This window comes from Pituophis catenifer, unplaced genomic scaffold (assembly GCF_029215685.1).
Source record: "Pituophis catenifer annectens isolate HBS135680 unplaced genomic scaffold, rPitCat1.0.hap2 SCAF_12, whole genome shotgun sequence".
NCBI classification, from domain to species: domain Eukaryota; kingdom Metazoa; phylum Chordata; class Lepidosauria; order Squamata; family Colubridae; genus Pituophis; species Pituophis catenifer.
This window is the reverse complement of record NW_027256892.1, coordinates 13,251,635-13,270,693: the sequence shown is the minus strand read 5'-3', so window position 1 is coordinate 13,270,693 and position 19,059 is coordinate 13,251,635. Positions and strand designations below refer to the sequence as shown.

At 45.9% G+C, this 19,059-nt stretch overlaps 1 protein-coding gene across 1 annotated transcript in view; it reads right to left on the bottom strand.

The window, feature by feature from the left end:
• Nucleotides 1-7,543: 7,543 nt before the first annotated feature.
• VSIG2 (V-set and immunoglobulin domain containing 2) overlaps nt 7,544-19,059 on the bottom strand; it is a 29,711-nt gene continuing 18,195 nt past the window's right edge. The window contains exons 6-7 of the mRNA XM_070952623.1: nt 15,304-15,457; nt 7,544-7,685 (exon numbers count right to left, since the gene is read on the bottom strand). Of these exons, the coding sequence (XP_070808724.1) occupies nt 7,544-7,685; nt 15,304-15,457 (296 nt within the window). The remainder of the gene's footprint in view (nt 7,686-15,303; nt 15,458-19,059) is intronic.

The window sequence follows — 19,059 nt, the reverse complement described above, 5'->3', positions numbered from 1 at the left end:
CACAGTCTCCCTCAACCTAACCCACCTCACAGGATTGTTACTGCGGGGAAAATAGGAGGAGGAAGATGGGGGGATATATTTGCCTCCTTGAGTTATTTTTAAAAATAATAAAGGCAGGATATAAAAAAATAAATATCTCTCCAATCATCACTGAGAAGTTTACAGTCCTATAACTCAAATAAGTAATTGATATTAACACGAGCATATTAAGAGTCAAATAGTCTTGTGCTGAGGAACTCTAAAAGCTAATATAATTAGCACCTATACACAGGAGGCATCTCCTTCAATTTATTTCTCTCCCAGATTTTGATTGCTTTCCTAAGTGCCAGTAACATTTGGGCAAGCTGGGTCTCCAGGCGAGTGCTATTCCAGAGAAAAGGGGGCAGCCATCGAGACTCTGGATAGGGCTGGGATTAAGGGAGCAGTTTAGTTTTTTTCTATGAGATTACTATTTTATGGCTTAGCCTTACACGATAGTTTTCATGTGTTTCCCAAAGAAAAAAAAGGCAAGGAACTATACAATCAGTTTTCAACAATCCCATTCAAAGAGCCCATTGCTGTTTCTGGTCTGGATGATCACTGGGAATAACAAGAAGGTACTTCTAATTCTTTGTATATACTTAGGGTTCACCTGAAATTTTGCAAGTCCAGATGTCACAACCTTCTTGGAAGGTCTTGGAAGAAGTTTATGAAATCAGAGATTCTCCTGGGTTAGGACAATGTGGAAGAAATGTATTTTGGATATAGAGCACCTTGGTTAAGCTTCTGTCTTAACCAAACAGATTAAGGTACAGGACAACGGAGTACTTTTTTCCTGCTGTACGGTGATGGAGTTTACATCCAGGTTTAGCTTGTTTAATGCAAAGACTGTTCATCTTGTCTAGAATTGTTTCTCTATATTTTCCAACAAAATCTGTTCTGTGCTTGAGTTTCGTTTGCTACATGTCAATCAAAACACTTGGTATATGCACAAACACATATGTCTCCATCTTCCCTATTAACCTTGATGTCCAGGAATGTAAAAGGAGAAAAACATAATTCAGAATGCAAAATTTTACAAATGATACTCTTTACCTGAGCATTTTTTTGAGTGAACAAAGGCATGGCCTTTTCAGAAACAGATTATTTTTGATGACTTTCCCTGTTGAATAGGAAAATAGGAAAAGCCATGTCCTGTTGTAGCTCGAAACACAAACTTCTGTTGGATTATTCTTTATTTCACCCTTTAATCATATTCCCAGGACAATTCCCCCATCCACCCCCAATAAACAGATAAATAAACCCAAATGAAATAAGTAAATTGTAAGTGATATAACATAGTAAATGCAGCAAAATAATATTTAAAACGCCATCTCAATGTTTTGGGATTTCTTTTCCCATTCATCAGTGACTTAAAATCGGTTTAAAAACATGTTTGTTCATTGATCAGTGATTTGGGTGAACCCAATTGTGGCAGTTGATAAACCATAATTTAAGGTTTGGAGCTTGAATAAAACCTGCCAACTATGGTTTATTCAATATAGGAAGGTTAACGAAACTACAGTTTAACATCCTGTATATGTCCAGCATATTAATTATGGCCATTTGATATCCAGTGGCTTGCCATTAGATATCCTTAAGGGAATTTTCTGTTTTTCCAGCTCAGTTGTGATATCCTGGAGGTGTCTCCTTAGCTTGAAAGCAGGGGTCCCCAACCCCTTGTCCGTGGACCGGCAGTGGGCCCTGGCATGCTAGCAACCAGGCTGCACAAACAAGCGAAGCCCCATCCGTGAATGCAGGCAGCACCTGAAACTTCTCCAGTCCATGGAAAAACCTCTCTGATAATAAACAAGATTCTCCGATGTGCTGAGTTGGACAGGCTAACGTATATCTTAAAAGACAAGAAAGATTCAGTATATAATAGAAGTTGGGACAGATGCTTTGTCTGGCTCAAAAGAAGGTTAAACTTAGGAGAAGGGTGATAAGATCATCTAATTAGATTAACTAGATATTTACTAGGCTTTATAACTCTTTATAATTTTGATAAAAACAGGCCAATTGTTTTGTAGTTAGTAAAAAGTACTTGATTGCATTGAAATGTTTGGCTAGGATGATATTAGTTAATATTAATTGGAGAGTGAGCTTAACTCTCGGATAGTCATGTTTGTTGTTTCGTTTTAGTCCTGTGTTTATGTGTTTTTATATTTTGCTTCCTATATTGCTTTTCAATCATTATTGTGTGTTAATTTTATTGTAAATATTTAATAAAGATTATTTTATAAAAAAAAAAGAAAAAGAAAAACCTCTCTCCATGGAACTAGTTCCTGGTGCCCAAACGATTGGGGGCCACTGGACTCAAGGAACTCCAGTGCTAACCAGATGGTCTGGTGCAACAAGGTTTTAGTTTTTTTCTAAACTTCTTAGTTTATTGTCAACTCACGAAGCATCCCTGGCCTGATCTCGAGTTGCCATAGGCCTGGGGTGGGGAGGTGGGAAACTGGCGAAATGGCACAGCAGCCAAAGACAGATGTTCATTCCACACTTATCTCTCCCAAGGCTGTATCCCAGAGTTACCTACAGCAGCCGAGGGGAGTGACCTCTATAACCCGCGAAATCGCTCCGTTGGCAAATATGATTGATGACACACCCTGGGGGGAAGGGTGGAAAGAGGGTCATAATTGGAACATAAATTACATAGGGTCAGAGCTGGCCAACATGAAGCTTAAATAACTGGATTTCTCTTGAAGCTTGGCTGGAGACTCATAATTTAATTGGGGCATCCATCGGAACCCTGACATTTATTTTGCTTGCTCCATCTAAGCAACCATCAGAGAAAATGGAACTGAGATTCAGAAAGGTGCCCCCTCATCCCCTGATGTAAGACAGTCTGGAAGGGCTGATTTACAGGAAGCCTCTCAAGGCAGTACATATCCTTCTCGAATCCCATCAGATCATCCTTCATCCCTGAAAACATGACCAAAGACCTTGCATTAAAGCTGCCAGGACTTCCTGGGGTAGTTGGCAAGCCAAAAAAAGCAAGGTCTTGAAAACAAGGCAGAGCAGAGCAGAGCAGAGCAGAGCAGAGCAGAGTAGAGCAGAGCAGTTGACAGTAGCCATCTGCTAGATGGTGACAAGAGCCAAACATCCTTCAAGCCTACATTTCCTCTGCAAATGTTACGTCCCAAATCAGCTTCCACATCCTACTTCCCTCCCCTCCCCTCATCAAACGGAGACACCCAGTTCTTCAGAGAATGCTTCCTGCCCGCTCCATCTTTTCCCCTGCCTTTTTCCAAAACTAACTGTCCTTTCCAAATGACGTGAACACCAAATCCGTTCCTCATGGGGAGCATTCAGTACAGTCAGTCCAAGCTTGGAGAAACAAATGATTCTTGGCCAGGAGACAAAGTCATTCTGGACTGCCCAGATTGCTATGCAAGTTGTTGTTGTTGTTATCTCAAATACCAGATTCAAGTGATCTGCTTTTCTTTCCTTCTACAGGAACTAGAGAAGAAATGGAAGGAACCATAGCAGGTTCCCGCTGGTCCCCTTGAATTCACCCTCTGCTTCCAGAAGAACCATCCTATTGTCTGAGCACAGGACAGACACAATCTTTTCTTTTGGACTGATTTTGCTTTCAGAACCTTTACCACTGCTCCTTCTCTTAAGAATACCAGCATCTATTCTCCCTGCCTTTTCTTCCTGCACAGATCCCAGGATTCCTCTTGGTGCCCACCTATGTCAGTCAAAATATCCACCCACAAAGAGAGAGACTATATTGGTGCAATATACAATAACTACACCTTTACTTCTTGGTTGAATCCATTGCCCCTTAGGATCTCTTGGTCTTTTATACCTGCTCTTTGGTTCTTTGCTATTTCCCATCCACCCAACAGTCCCTGTGAGGCAGTGGGCCTTTATGGCAGAGTCCTGAATTCTAAGCAAGATGGGCAGTGGAGAAAAGTTTTTTAAATAGATGTGGTTCGGGCTTTTAGGTTTATTTTCATGACTGGTCAATAGAATTTGAGACAGATGATAAGGTAATTTAGAAGCATTCTTGCCTTGGCTAATGGCAGACATCATTCTATTCTAGGCCACAAAGCAAGATTTCCAACTTTCATTTTAAGAAATTAAATTATAGATTATTTTTACTAAAGTGTAGTAGGAGAGAGAAAAATAGATTGGCAATATTATAGGCACTAGCCAAGAGATGGCACTTTTCTCCCCTTGTCTTCTGTACATTCTGGGAGAGATCATAAGTAACATTTTGCCATCCCATCCCTTAATTTACAAATCTACATCCATCCCTCTCCACTCCATTTAAAACATTACGTCTGCCTTCACCATTGATGGTGGTGAGTTTTGCAAACGCCACAGAACCCTTCAGATTAAGCCTGTTTCTCAGAAATCTCTTTCCATGCTGCCTTCATCTGTCTGAAAGAAAGAGACAAAGCAAATTGTGGTCCCCCTCCAGCCAGAAGAAAAATGCCATTCCTTCTGTAGTGCAGACTGGTGTTCTCCCAACTCCCTCTTGCATGCTGCATGCTAATTTATTCCATTGTACTCAACACTTCTACACCTCCTTTTAGAGATGTTGTGTAGATGACCTCCCTTTGAGCCATCCAATCATTGTAGAAATATTTCCTTTCATTGGTGATTTGAAACAGAGATATTATTAATCCTTTGGGTGTCTCTGGTTGTTTTCCTAGTGCCGTGACTTCTTTTTTCAAAGCAACAGTAGCTGTAGAATGGTCACTGCTTCCCAGAACCTTTGAGCCAGGGGACATGACGACCTCTCAGCTCATTCCCATTTACTATCTGCCCACCCGCCTTCAATTGGCCTTCAGGCTCCTGATTTGCATGGATCCGAATGGACAGTGGGTGGCTAAAATCTCCTCCCCCCCCCAGTGCAAACCACTTCTGACAGCCCTAGGTTTGGGAAATGCTATTTGCATTCAAACATTTTGCCTGCCTGTTTTGCTGATAATATGTTCAGTCTCCCCCACACCCACCCATCACTCAAAGCCTCCTGGGTCTTGCTTTGATAATTGCACTACAGCTTCAAGCGATCCGGTTGGGCTTTATAGATGAGAGGGCTCTAATCTAGCAATCCAAAGAACATCCCAGATTCCCTATTGGCTAGCAGCTGAGAAAAGAGAGACCACCTCAACTTTTTCTTCAGTGCCTCTAAGAGTGCATATTCATCCATGTTATCCCTAGGTATAGACCAGGGGTCTCTAACCTTGGCAACTTTTAAGATTTGTGGACTTCAACTCCCAGAGTTCCTCAGCCAGCTTTACTGGCTGAGGAACTCTGGGAGTTGAAGTCCACAAGTCTTAAAGTTGCCAAGGTTGGAGACCCCTGGTATAGGCAGTCACTTTATTGCCAGTGGTGATGGTGGAAACTGGAACTGGAGAAAGAGTAAGGTAGAAGCATTCTTGCAAACATTCTCCTTTGCATTCTCTGTGCCACAAGGAAGAATGGCAAACTCCATTTAGTCAAGTCACTACAAGATGCAACTAAGGCCATGTAGGAAATGGCCTTTTCCTCATTCAGCTTCACTTGACTCACACCTGTCCTCTCTTCTCCCTTGTGAATAATCTCCTGCTTGTCTTCCCTTTTTCCCCTTAGTTCTTCTCTCTCACTCACCGACAGTTTGGCAGAATCTGCTGCCCTTGTCTTTTTTTTAGTATCTCTCTCTCTTTCTCTTTTTGCATGTGATGTCTTCTACTAAGATGGAATGTCAATAAAGAATGTTGTTATGTAAAACAAGAGTACTGAGGTCTTTAGTAGCAAGTATATATTTTTAATTAAACTCTTCCAGGCAAATGTTAAAGGGTGAAGCTCAGAGGTGGGTTTCAGCAGATTCTGACTAGTTCTGGAGAACCGGTAGTGGAAATTTTGAGTAGTTCGAGAACTGGTAAATACCACCTCTGATTGGCCCCGCCCCCATCTATTCTCTGCCTCCCAAGTCCCAGCTGATCAGGAGGAAATGGGGATTTTATAGTATCCTTCCCCTGCCATGCCCACCAAGCCACGCCCACCAAGCCATGCCATGTCCACCAAGCCATGCCCACAGAACCGGTAGTAAAAATTTTTGAATACCACCTCTGGTGAAGCTGGGTAGACATCCTATTCGAGGTGGGAAGAAAAATCAGGACATTACAGGAAAAATCAGAATCCAGCGAAGTTCAACTTCTAGAATTTTTATTTTTATGGAATTCAAGGCAATTCCTGCTTTAGTAGAAGTTGGAACAAGAGATTTGGTGGCTACCTATAGCAACTTTGGAAAACTGATCTTTTAATCTCCCATTCAACGTTTAAGAACTTTTCCTCTTCATTTCCTGGAGATGCTTCTGAAGAAACCATTGCTGTCTAATTCCCCAAGAAGCCTCTTTTAATTGCAAATATCTTTTTCCCATGGCAACCAAGAAGCATAAGGGGCTCTAAGACAATTTCAGAGTCAAACAATGTGAGATGCAGAAAAACATGGACCTAGAATCCACAATGGGAGATACCTTTTATGTTCCCAAAATAATTCCTATTAGGATTATTTTATTAGGGTCACAATAAGTCCACATTCTTATGCCAAAGCCATTCATTATGATGGGTGGAGGGGAAACAAACTGAAATCTTTACGTTAGTTTTTGATAATGAATAGGAGTTTTGAGTGTTGATATACACCCATACTTTTGCTTTATAAAACAGCAGTCCATACAAAACTGCAAAAGGACATCCTACTCTACATATGAAAGGAAATGATTATTTGCACTTTTGCATTTATCCTAGATACACGTTAGAAAGTGAAAAAACATGTGTCACTTCCATTTCTCTACTCTTTGCATTTCCAGTCCAGTTCAAACAATTTTGGTTTCCAAACCATTTCAAAGGACAATTTCATGTAGAGCAGAGGTCTCCAACCTTGGTAACTTAAGACTTTAAGATTTGTGGACTTCAACTCCCAGAATTCCTCAGCCAGCTTTGCCCTGATGTAGAGCACTTACAGTATGGGAAGTTGCTGCAACATACCTCTCTTATGCCATGTGCCCCTTCCCTCATGAGTGACCATGTCCCTTAAAAAGAGTCCGGTTAGAGCCAGAGACGCCGATTAAAGAATAACTCCCCAGAAATGAAAGCTAAAACAGCAACTTCCATTCTGCCCCCAGAATGGAAAAGTTGGGAACAGAAGAATCTACAGTACTTCTTCTCTTGAGCCACATTCTTACTAGCATAGGAGATAGAGGCTTTTGCACATTCAGTCTAGCTAGCTAAGAAATAACAAATAAAGTGGAAATGAGGATTTTTTTTTCCTTTTTCATGCAGATACATTTTCTTGATTTAACCAGTCCAAGGACACATGCCAAAAGCAAACAGTACCAAGCAAGCATCACAAACAAATAAAACTTAACCTGCAAAAAAATAACTTAACAGATACCAATGCAGCAAAAGGATTAGGAGTGGTAGATAAAGGCCACACAACACAGATGGGATGAGTTTTTCAGATAACCCAGACTTTCACTGCAGAAAAACAAAGCTGGCCTTTAAGGGGAAAAACAGAAATGCAAATTCAGACTATGAAGTTTCTTAGTTGGGATTTGGTTGTACTGGCTGATCCAGGTCTAGAAGAGACATTTTCCAGGATCTGGCTTTCTGATTTACTGTCCCTTTTCTCCTTGGGATTGAAGATTCCAGGAGCAGTGGCGTCCTCCCTTGAGAGAGAGAAAGAGAGAGAAAGGGGGGGAGAGAGAGAGAAAGATTAGTTGATATCCAGTACTTTAGGTTTTAATCTTCCAAGAAGCTCTGATTTTCAACAGTTTTTAAGAGATACGGATAGCTTTAAATATTGGTTGGCTTCCAACTCTTTGTGATCCATAGTTCATCTGAGATAGCTATACAGCATTCCCCATACTTCCTACTGATCTGCTGATATCCAAGATCTTCACAGGTGCTACCACCACATCTTTTTTTTTTTTAATTTGATTTATATGCCGCCCTTCTCCGGAGACTCAGGGCGGCTTATAATGTGCTCAGCAATAGCCTTCATCCTTTTGTATATTTATACAAAGTCAGCTTATTGCCCCCACAACTGGGTCCTCAATTTACCTACCTTAGAAAGGATGGAAGGCTGAGTCAACCTTGAGCCTTGGCGAGATTCGAACCTGCAGTAATTGCAGGCAGCTGGTCTTAATAACCAGCTTAATAATAGGGTGCCTTAGACCACTGTACTACCAAGGCTCTTGGTTCTTCAGACATCTTGTCTGAAGAAACAGGCAAAAAAAAATATTCAGAGGCCAGTCCAAATGATATTGTCGCTCAACATCAGCATAAGCATGATGTTTCATCCCATGTACCAAAGATAAATTTAAAGACTGCTTTGTGCCCCTCCTTCATCAAATATTAGGAAGATGTACTGTATGATCCCAGCTCTGGTTTCCCTTATTCAGATTTATCTAAAGTTAAGTCAATTTTAGGTTTTCAAGATCTATTTGTTTTTTCCCTTTTAACCAGTTAGCTCTGTCTACTGAAGGCTAGCACAAGATAGTCACCCAGGAAAGCAGACATGGCATGATAGAATGATCTGACTAGCAGTACATGAACAGATGGGAGGTTATTTTTCATGCATGCATCTTCTCACGAATTGAAGGAACTGCCAAATGATGGGTTTCCATAGCGTCTAAATTAAAGCTATCATGCAAGAGCTTCATCCTTTTTTCCCTCTTTGCAGACTTACTCTAGGAGGGAAATGATGGAGGAAGTGATAAGACAAGACAGGTGAATTTCTGGCAGTTTTTGCAAAAAAGCCTCATGTGGAACAGGTTTTATTTACTGTCTTATCAAAACATCATTTGATTTTTCCTTTGGCAACTCGAAGTGCCTACGTGGGAATCTGTCAAGCTAGGAAATTGAGGAAATCCACTTCCAAACTATTCCTAGCAAAAGGTCCATGGAGTCACCAAGAGTTGAACTTGGCTCAAAAGGCATGTTGCATTTAAGATTAATGATGCTGTGTTGTTGCTTTTATTCCCTGAATTAAACCAACAAGAGTTAGAAAATCCCCTAGTGGGCTAAATACTACCAAGAGGTGTACATCAGATCCAGAACTACCTACTGCCAGCTCCATGACTCATTCATTGAAAATCCCAATCAAAATGGTTAATAAAAAAGCTTTTAGAGGTGGGAGGGACTAGGACGAAAGGGGCTACTAATTGCCTTGCTTACAGGCAGCTAATCAATTTTGCTTTCTGTTAGATCAGGCGCAGGGAAAGAAGACGTGACCAGCTCGATACATTTAGTAACTTTATTGCAACAGTAACAAGACTGGCGCTGCACTGCCGGAGCTCTCCTTATATTCAATCCGGCAGACGCACTGCCCCTAAAACAGCTATTCAAACTTCCCGCCCGAGGCTGGCAGCCAATCCGGATGGGTGTCCTTATAAGAACATAACACTCCTCCCCCCCTAGTTCTTAGTCTGTCCATCAATCACGTAATCGTGCAGGTACGCGGGGCGTTGTGAAGTCCTAGATGACCTGCACAGTCCCATTCTGGTTTGGCCGTCTTCGTGGACAGAGGGAGCTCTTGCGTCTCCCAGTCCCCTCTCGGGAACCAGGCAGGATCCGGCCGTCGAGTGCGTGGGCTGGGTTCCTGCGCCTCCGGCCAGGTCTCAGACCACCGCCCGCTGGCGATGCTGGTCTTCTCTGCCTGGGTTGTGGATTACTTGCCGCTGGCTGTCGTCGCCGCCCGGTACGGAACTACTGAAACCCAGTAAGTCTCTAATGTCCCATTTGTCCTTTACCGGTTCGGTGGTGGCTGGTTCCGGTCGGGGGTTTGGGTCTCGTGGCTCCCTCTGGTTCTGGTCCAGGTGTCCCTCGGTTGAGGCCGGTGCCCTCCCTTGGTGACTGCCGAGACGTGGTGGCTCTTGTCTGACCTCGCTGGGGTGGTGCTGGCCTCCTCCGCAGGGGTGGTGTAGGCCCTCTCCGCTGGGGCGGCATTCCCTGAGTGGTCGATGATGTTTGCTGCCGTTTTGCTGGAGTTGGCCGTCCCTGTCGGGTTGGTGCAGGTCTCCCTCGCGGGGGTGGTGTAGGCCTTCCTCGCAGGGTTGGTTTGTGTCTTGTCTGGGGTGTGGTTGGTCTGCTTGGTAGGGTCGCTGTAGGTCTCCCTTCCCGGTGGGTTGGGTGCCGACCTTGCTGGGGTGATGTGGAACTCCCTCTGTGGTTGGGTACCGGTCTACTGGCTCCTTTCGGTGGGGGTCTCCCTTCTCGGGGTGTTGTTGGCCGACCTCCCCGGGGCGTTGTGGGGTGCGGCTGACCTCTGGGTTCCGGTCTACTGTCCCCTGGTTGCAGATCGTTGGTCTCTGGGCCCGGAGTGTCGACGGCCGCCCTCACCGGGGTGTTGCGTGGTGCCCCCCGTGGATGGTCCCCGGTCTACTAGCGCCGTATCTCGATCAGTGCTCACTCTGGGTGGCAGTCCTACCTCAGCGGGGTGTGGTGATTCTTCCTTGACGAGGTGTGGTAGGCCTACCTCGTCGGGGTGTTTCCGGCCTACCCTGTCTGGCTGAGGCAGGCCTACCTCTTCGGGTGTTGCAGGCCTACCTCGTCGGGTTGGTTTTCTTCCACTCCCTTCCACCTTTTCCGGAGCTGGTCGATGTGACATCTACAGACTTGTTCATCTTCTAGCTCTACAGATAGGACTTCGGGCCGGTTATGCTCTCGATCTTCCCCTTCAGCCATTTCGGAGAGCCATGAAAATTCAAAGCAAAAACCGGGTCTCCTATGGCAAAGGTGCGAAGTTGGTGGCTGGCGGTTGCAGGTACCTCTGAGTCGTATTGAGGGTGCAGTCTGTCCAGTGGTGACCGGAGTCTTCTGCCCATCAACAGCTCCGCTGGGCATTTTCTTGTGGTGGCATGCGGGCTGATGTGTTGGGTGAGGAGGAAGTTATCAATCCGCTCCTGCCAATCACCCGTGCCCATTTTGGTGAGCGCTTCCTTGGTGAGCCTCACTATCCATTCCGCCTGCCCATTTCCCGCTGGCCTGTACGGTGCTGAGAGGGCATGGTGTATGCCCAGTCCAGCCAGGAATGCCTCCATGGCCAAGGACGTGAGTTGGGGCCCGTTATCGGAAACCAACACGTCCGGCAGTCCATGGGTGGCGAAGAGTCGGTGTAGAGCCCAGATCATCGCTTCTGTTGTGGTAGATGCCATGGGTACCACCTCGAGCCACTTGGAGAAGGCGTCAGTGACGGTGAGTAGGTGGCGCCCCCGCATCGGACCCGCGAAGTCGATGTGGATCCTCGCCCAGGGGCTGCTGGGGGTCTCCCACTTCGTCGGTTCGGCTTGGGGTGGCGCTGAATGTACTTCTTGGCACGGGTCACATCTGGAGACCCATTCCTCGATGTCTCTGTCCAGTGATGGCCACCAGACGTAACTCCATGCCAGGGCTTTCATGCAGACGATGCCGGGGTGCCCGTTGTGCAACGTTTCTAGCGTTCTTCATTGCAGAGTGCTGGGAATCAGCACTCTGTCTCCCCATAGTAAACAACCTCTCATGGTGGACAGCTCCTTTTGCTTTCTGGCTAAGGGGCTGAATTTCTCCTCTGCCTTCTCCGTCGGCCACCATCTGAGGATGCAGGACTTGACTTGGCGGAGTGTGGGGTCCTTTTGTGTGTGGACGGCCACATCTGCAGATGTAACTGGGCAGCTGTTGTCGTTGTCGATGTGGAAGAGGTCGAGTGTGGGAGCTGGGTCTTCCACTGGGTCTTTTGATGGGCATCTGCTCAGCGCGTCAGTGTTCCCAATGGACGTGCCTGGATGGTGCACAAGCCTGTATGAGTAGCCGGCTAGGAAGATGGCCTATCTTGTCATCCGCAGGGACATGAAGGTCGGGGTTGGTTGGTCGCCTGCGAGGAGCCCCAGCAGCGGCTTGTGGTCGGTCACTATGGTGAAGCTCCTCCCATAGACGTACTCGTGGAATCGTCTGACTCCTGCGACGATAGCCAGAGCCTCTTTGCCCAGCTGGCTGTAATTGCGTTCCGCGCTGGACATCGTCTTGGAGAAGTATGCTATAGGGGCTTCTGAGCCATTCGGTAGTTCATGGCTGAGTACTGCTCCCACCCTGTATGGTGATGCGTCGCAGGTGAGCTTGATTGGGAGCGTCTCATTGTATTGTATGAGGACGCTTTTGGATGTTAAAAATCCTTTGATGGCCCAGAATGCTGCTTCCTCCTCTTGGTCCCACTTCCAGGAAGCCGCTTTCCCCAGTAGGCGGTGGAGTGGCTCAGCAATCGTAGCTTTCTGTTTGAGGAATATGGCATAGAAGTTAAGCCATCCAAGGAATGCCTGAAGCTCTGTTTTGTTTTTTGGGCTGGGAGCTTCATGGATAGCTTTAACTTTTGATTTGGTGGGGTGGATGCCTGTGCCATCTATGAGATAGCCCAGGAACTCGACCTCCTGGACCCCTAAGATGCATTTATCTCTCCTGATTCTCAAACCCTTGGCCTTGAAGTGCTGCAGGACAAGCCTGAGTCTTTCAAGGAGTTGGGCTTTGGAATCTCCGGAGATTAGTACATCGTCGAAGTACGGCACCACCCCTGGAATGCCTTGAAGAAGGCGCTCCATCATTGATTGAAAAATTCCTGGGGCAGCGCTGACTCCAAATTGGAGATTGTTACATTTGAATGCCCCCCTGTGAGTAACGATCGTTTGGGCCTCCGCCGTTTTTTCGTCCACTGGCAGCTGCTGGTAAGCCTTGGCCAGGTCCAGTTTGGCAAAAATTGAGCCAGTCCCTAGGGAATGCAGCAGATGCTGCACCACTGGGACTGGGTATGTGCTCTGCGGCAACGCCTTATTGATTGTACACTTATAGTCGGCGCAGATGCGCACAGATCCATCATGCTTCATTGGGGTCACAATGGGGGTTTCCCATGAAGCATGATCGATAGGTTCCAGAATGCCTTGGGTGATCAGCTTATCTAGCTGAGCATCTACTTTTGGCCACAAGGCAAATGGAACCCAGCGGGGCTTCAGCCTAATTGGGGTGATTCCCTTGTCCAGATTAAAGGAGATTGGCTTTCCCACAAATCTACCAAGCTTACCATCGAAGACTTCCTGGAACTCTTAAATGAGGTTGTCGAGTTCGTCCTTCTGAATCTGGTGGATGCCTCCGATTGATAGCCCTAGTGGTTTGAACCACTCCACTCCCAGCAAGTTCGGGCAGCTGTGTTCCACGACTGTGATGGGAAGGTTGCCTTGGAATTGCTTGAACTCGATGCGGAGTGTGGTTCTGCCCAGGACACCGATGGGATTCCCGCTGAAGTCCACTAGCCTCGACCGTAAGGGCTTCAACTGGTTCTTCTCACAGGCTGGCTTCAGGCGTTTCAGTTGCTGCCAGTCCATAATGGAATAGATGGAGCCTGAATCTACTTCCATTGTGCACGGCAGCAGTGCACATTGCTCCTCTGCCAGCAGTGTCACATTGAATTTAGTGGCACCGTCGTTGCTTGTGTGAGCGATTGTGGTTTGGTGCACCGCTCTGCTGTGAGGGTATTCCTCGTCTCCGCGCCTGGACTGGTACGAGGACCATTTGGATGTCCTCTGGGTATCTTTGCAATTTTCGTGGAATCTTGGCCTGGGTGGTTCGGGAGCTGGATCTGCTGCTCTGCAGGCCTCGGCTATGTGTGATGGCAGGTTGCGTCCCTCCACCTGCAGTTTGCTCTGGGGTGGTCACCTTTGCAGCTGCCGCAGCGTTCCCCCCGGTCACCATGTTGGGGATTTTCCCGCCTGGGGGGGGCGGGAAACCTTGTGTACGGCCATTTCCTCATCAGATTCAGATGACGTGGCGGAGTCATCTGAGGAGTTTGGGCCCGACTTGTGGATCTTGTGGATCCCCCTCGCCTTCACCATTGCGGCAGCCGCTTTCTCGGAAGTCTCAGCGGCTGTGGCTTCTTCAAGGACTTCCTTGAGTGGGATCCTCTTGAGGCTCAGGAACTTCTTCTGTAGACCCACATCCCGCATCCCGAAGATGATGCGGTCTCGGATGGCGTTATCAACGTTGTCAAATTCGCAGTTGGCAGCGATTTGATGAAGTGTGGCCACGAACTCCTTGATGGATTCGCCTTCCCGTTGATTTCTCTGCTGGAAGGTGAATCTGTTTGCAATCGGGGTGCCTGTGGGTGCATAGTGTTCCTGCAGGACTTCCTGCAGGTCACTCCAGGACATCTCCTCAATATCTCTGGGCGCCACAAGGTTGATGGCCATCTCTAGAACATCAGAACCGCAGTGGGCCAGGAACAGGGCTCTCCTGCGCTCGTCGTCGAGGTTTTGGTAGCCGTTTCCTCGGAGGAATTGCCGGAATCTGACCATATACGACCTCCATTTCTCTCTTGCCAGGTCGAATGGGCTCAGCAAAGCGATCGGTGCTTGTGGGGTTGCCATTCTGTAGGGTGCCGCGGTTGGTGACTTCAGCTCGGTTAAGGCGATCATGCCACGCATCTTGCTCAGGTTCTCTTCTCTAGTCCTTCATCGCCAGTGTTAGATCAGGCGCAGGGAAAGAAGACGTGACCAGCTCGATACATTTAGTAACTTTATTGCAACAGTAACAAGACTGGCGCTGCGCTGTTGGAGCTCTCCTTATATTCACTCCGGCAGACGCACTGCCCCAAGACAGCTATTCAAACTTCCCGCCCGAGGCTGGCAGCCAATCCGGATGGGTGTCCTTATAAAGACATAACACTTTCCTTTAGGAATCAATAAACGAAGTGGCTGCATTTAAAAATTGCAAAAGAGAGACTTCCTTTCATTCATTTCTCTGATGAACTCCATTAAAGTTTCCAAAGCAGGTCTTGAATTAAAGCTTGAACTCTTTTGTGAAATAAGAAGGAAGAAAATTCTATTCTTTTGTTTTCTGGAACTCATACATTTCAATCCAGTGGCCAAGTGCATTTGGTCCAGGGGTGAAATCTACTTACCTTCCCTACCGGTTCAGAAGTGTGTGTGTGCACACATCACGTGTGATTTTGGACTCTCTGAGCATGCACAAAGCCTTCTGTGCAAGTGCAGAGGGTAAAAACAGGTTACTTCCTAGTTAAAACCAGGAAAACCTGGGTGGGTGGGCAGAGCCCCGCGCTGTCGCTGCTACCATTTCTCCGAACCACCCGCTGCCGCCGCTACCGGTTTCCCTGAACTGGTGTGAACCGGTATCATTTCACCCCTGATTTGGCCACATGCATTTTCCCAGCAGCCTTGGGGATTCTGTGGATCAAAAGTAGAGTACGCATAATAAAAGCTGATAAATAGAAAGGAGCAAAGCCAAGATGACTTGGACTGCAGTTCTCACCTTATTTCATTTCCACTGTACTCAGACTGTGGCTTCCTCTTAGCCATCCTATTTTTCCTGTAGCGCAAGACGTAGAGGACAATGGCTCCAAGCAGGAATAGGGCTAAGATGGCCCCAATAAGGGCACCTGCAACTGCCCCAGCTTTTGAAACACCTACTTATCAAAAAAGAGGAGACAAATCACCTGTTAAGGTTAGATTCTGAAACACCAACAATGAAATGAAAATGTCTTAGGTTGTAGAATGTGCAAAAAAGTTAGGTGTTTTGCAATGCTTTTTTAAATGCAGTTGCATAAAGGTGGGAATTCAAAGGTTAAATAACTTTCCATAAACCATATTCTATTTCCTATGCGGGCGGGAGGGAGGGAGGGAGGGAGGGAGGGAGGGAGGGAGGAAGGAAGGAAGGAAGGAAGGAAGGAAGGAAGGAAGGAAGGAAGGAAGGAAGGAAAGGTACTTATCACATTTGGTCAAGCAAGATCCATTGGCCTTTACAGAAAGCTTATCAATTTATTTTTGAAAGGAAAGAGTTGAACTGATTATCCAAATACAGCACTTATTTTATCTGCTGAGAGAAAACATTGCATCTGAGGACATGGATAAACATCACAATTCCAGGGAAAATCTTGTGGGGTTCTGCTCTATCTACCCTTGTTACAGAAGGGAAGGGGAAGGAAGGGAAGGGAAGGGAAGGGAAGGGAAGATGAAAGGGAAGGGAAGGGAAGGGAAGGGAAGGGAAGGGAGAAGGACTATAGTTGAATTAGAAAAAATAGCTTAACAATAAGAGAACTTCAAGATGAGAACCAATGACTAAGAGATCTTCTTTTCATTAGCTTTCTAGCTCTTTTTCCATGCTGTACACTGAGATGTTACTGTTGCCTATTCTAAGAATGATAATTTTTATATCCAGCCTTCGTTCACGCATTTATTGTGACTGGTTTACACCAGACCATTTTGTATTTATTTTTGATTTCATCATTTGTTTTAAAAAAATTAACAATGTACATCCCCAGTTAGTGGGGTAACTTTATAAATTCCATAAACAAACAAACAGATTTCAATGCATCGAAAGCAACTGTAGAGACCCAATTTTTGCTCTCATGTGGTTTGGAGTTAAGCTACCATTTTTAAAGAAAACCACAGAATAAGAAATGTTGGATACTCCTATCTTATTTCAGTCCATCTAATGTTTTATTGTATTCGTGTGTTGTTGTTGTTGTTGTTGTTGTTGTTGTTGTTGTTGTTGTTGTTGTTTTGCATCTGCTAGCAGATAGTTTCACATGGCAATTTCAACCTCCAGTACCCATTTTAAAATTCACCGAAGGCCCATAAACTTGATCATATACCTCAATCGTACAGAGAAATCTGAATTTTTAAATGTTCTCACATAGTAAGTTTTGTCTGTGTCTATTTTAGGGGCTGTTCTCTATTTTTCCCACTTCTACTAGAACTCTCTTTCTTATATATTCCCTGCCATATGATAGCGGTATAGATGCTTAAAATATTGCTTCACACCATATGGCGTTTCCAAACTGCTTTGCTTTTATAAACTATTCATCTTCAAAAATGTATTTGGAACACGAGCAAAATAAAGATCTCACTTTCTTAACTTCCCAAAGCTTTTCCTCTGCCATATTCTACAGAAATGAAATTTATTTTTATTAAGAAAATGTACACCTCGCTTTTCTGCTAATGTAAGTACCGAAAGTAGCTTCCAAGAATCACACAGCATGCAGAGTTTAAAAACATGCCAGGAAACAGAATACAGAATAACAGTGTTAGAAGGGAGCTTGGAGGTCTTCCAAGCAGGAGATCTTATACCATTTCCCACAAGTGGCTGTTCAGTCTCTTCTTAAAGACTTCCAGTGATGGAGCACCCACCACTTCTGAAAGCAATTCCACTGATTAATTGTTCTCAGTGTCAGAAATTTCTCCTTAGTCCTAGGTTGGTTCTCTCCTTGACTGGTTTCCATCCATAGCTTCTTGTCCTGCTTTCAGGTGTTTGGAGAATAGGTTGACAATTTTGAAAGTCTTCTAGCTCAATCCCCTGCTCAAGCAGGAGACCCTATACCAGTGATGACTAATCAACTTTTTGTCATTGCGTGCCAGGAGCGGGGGGAACGCGGAGGGGTCGCATGCATGTGCCCACACCCATAATCCTATGCGCCCCACGCATGCACGATGCCGCCCATCCTGGCATGCAATGGCCCGGTGGGCCCATTTTTCTCTCTCCCCAGGCTCCAGAGCTTTCTAGGAGTCTGGGGAGGGCAAAAACAGTCTCCCCCCCTCCCGGAGGCCCTCCAGAGGCCAAAAATGGCCCATTTGCCAACTTCTGATGGGACCAAAAGTTGGCAAATGGGCCGTTTGCAGCCTCTGGAGGGCCTTGGGTGGGGGGAAGGCTGTTTTCGCCCTCCTCAGGTTCCTAGAAAGGCTCTGGAGCCTGGGGAGAGCAAAAAACGGGCATTCCCTATCACCCCCCGAGGCCCTCCGGAGGCAGGAAACAGCCTGTTTCCCTACTTCTGGTGGGCCCAGAAGGCCTGAAAATCAGCTGGCCGGCACGTGCATGCACACTGGAGCTGAGCTCGCGTGCCCACCGATATGGCTACGGGTGCCACTTGTGGCACGCGTGCCATAGGTTCGCCATCACGGCCCTATTCCATTTCAGACAAGTTCTTCTAGTCCAACCCCCTGCTCAAGCAGGAGATCTTATACCATTTCCCACAAGTAGCTGTTCAGTCTCTTCTTAAAAGCCTCCAATGATGGAGCACCAGTGCTGGGTTCCTCCCTGTTGGGCCCGGTTCAGCTGAGCTGGTAGTGGTGACGATATGACGTCACCGAACCGGTTCTCTTTGTTCGGGAGCTGGGCCTCCCTGCCCCCCCTCCCCGCGTTATTCTTACCTTTTATTTGCCCCCACCCCCAATCTATTGCTGCCTCCCGAGTCCCAGCTGAATGGCTAGAAGGAAAAAAACTGTTTAAATTCTTGCCGTGGGGCTTCAAAGGGCTGCCCTACAACTGATCAGTGTTAAAAGGCAGTGTGCTGGTAGGCCGGTGCCTCCAAAAACAAATGAGTAGACCAGTACAGCTCTGCAAGCAGTTAAAAGCCTGGTAAACCAGTACCAGTGCTAAATCCTAAATAATTGTCACATGACCATCAAGCCACGCCCACAAAATAAGCCATGCTCACAGAACCGGTAGTAAAAAAATTTAGAACCCACCCCTGTGGAGCACCCACAACTTACGAAGGCAAGCAGTTCCACTGATTAATTGTTCTCACTGTCAGGAAATTTCTTCTTAGTGCTAGATTGGATCTCTCTTTGTATATTTCAAACTCAATACAGTGTAGATCAAGATCCATATTAAAATTCATACCAATTAACTATTAGAAACCTGGCATTCAGAACGTGTGTTTATGTTTTCCTGTGACTGGAGATGTGGGGACCAAACACATCTCTCCAATTAGAACATCACAAAACTTGGATATCAAATAGAATAGAATAGACTAGACTAGACTAGACTAGACTAGAATAGAATAGAATAGAATAGAATAGAATAGAATAGAATAGAATAGAATAGAATAGAATAGAATAGAATAGAATAGAATAACAGAGTTGGAACGGACCTTGGAGGTCTTCTATCCAACCGCCTGCTTAGTCAGGGGGTTGGACACCACTTTAGACAAATGGTTATCCAACATCTTCTTAAAAACTTCCAGTGTTGGAGCATTCACAACTTTTGGAGGCAAGTTGTTCCACTGATGAA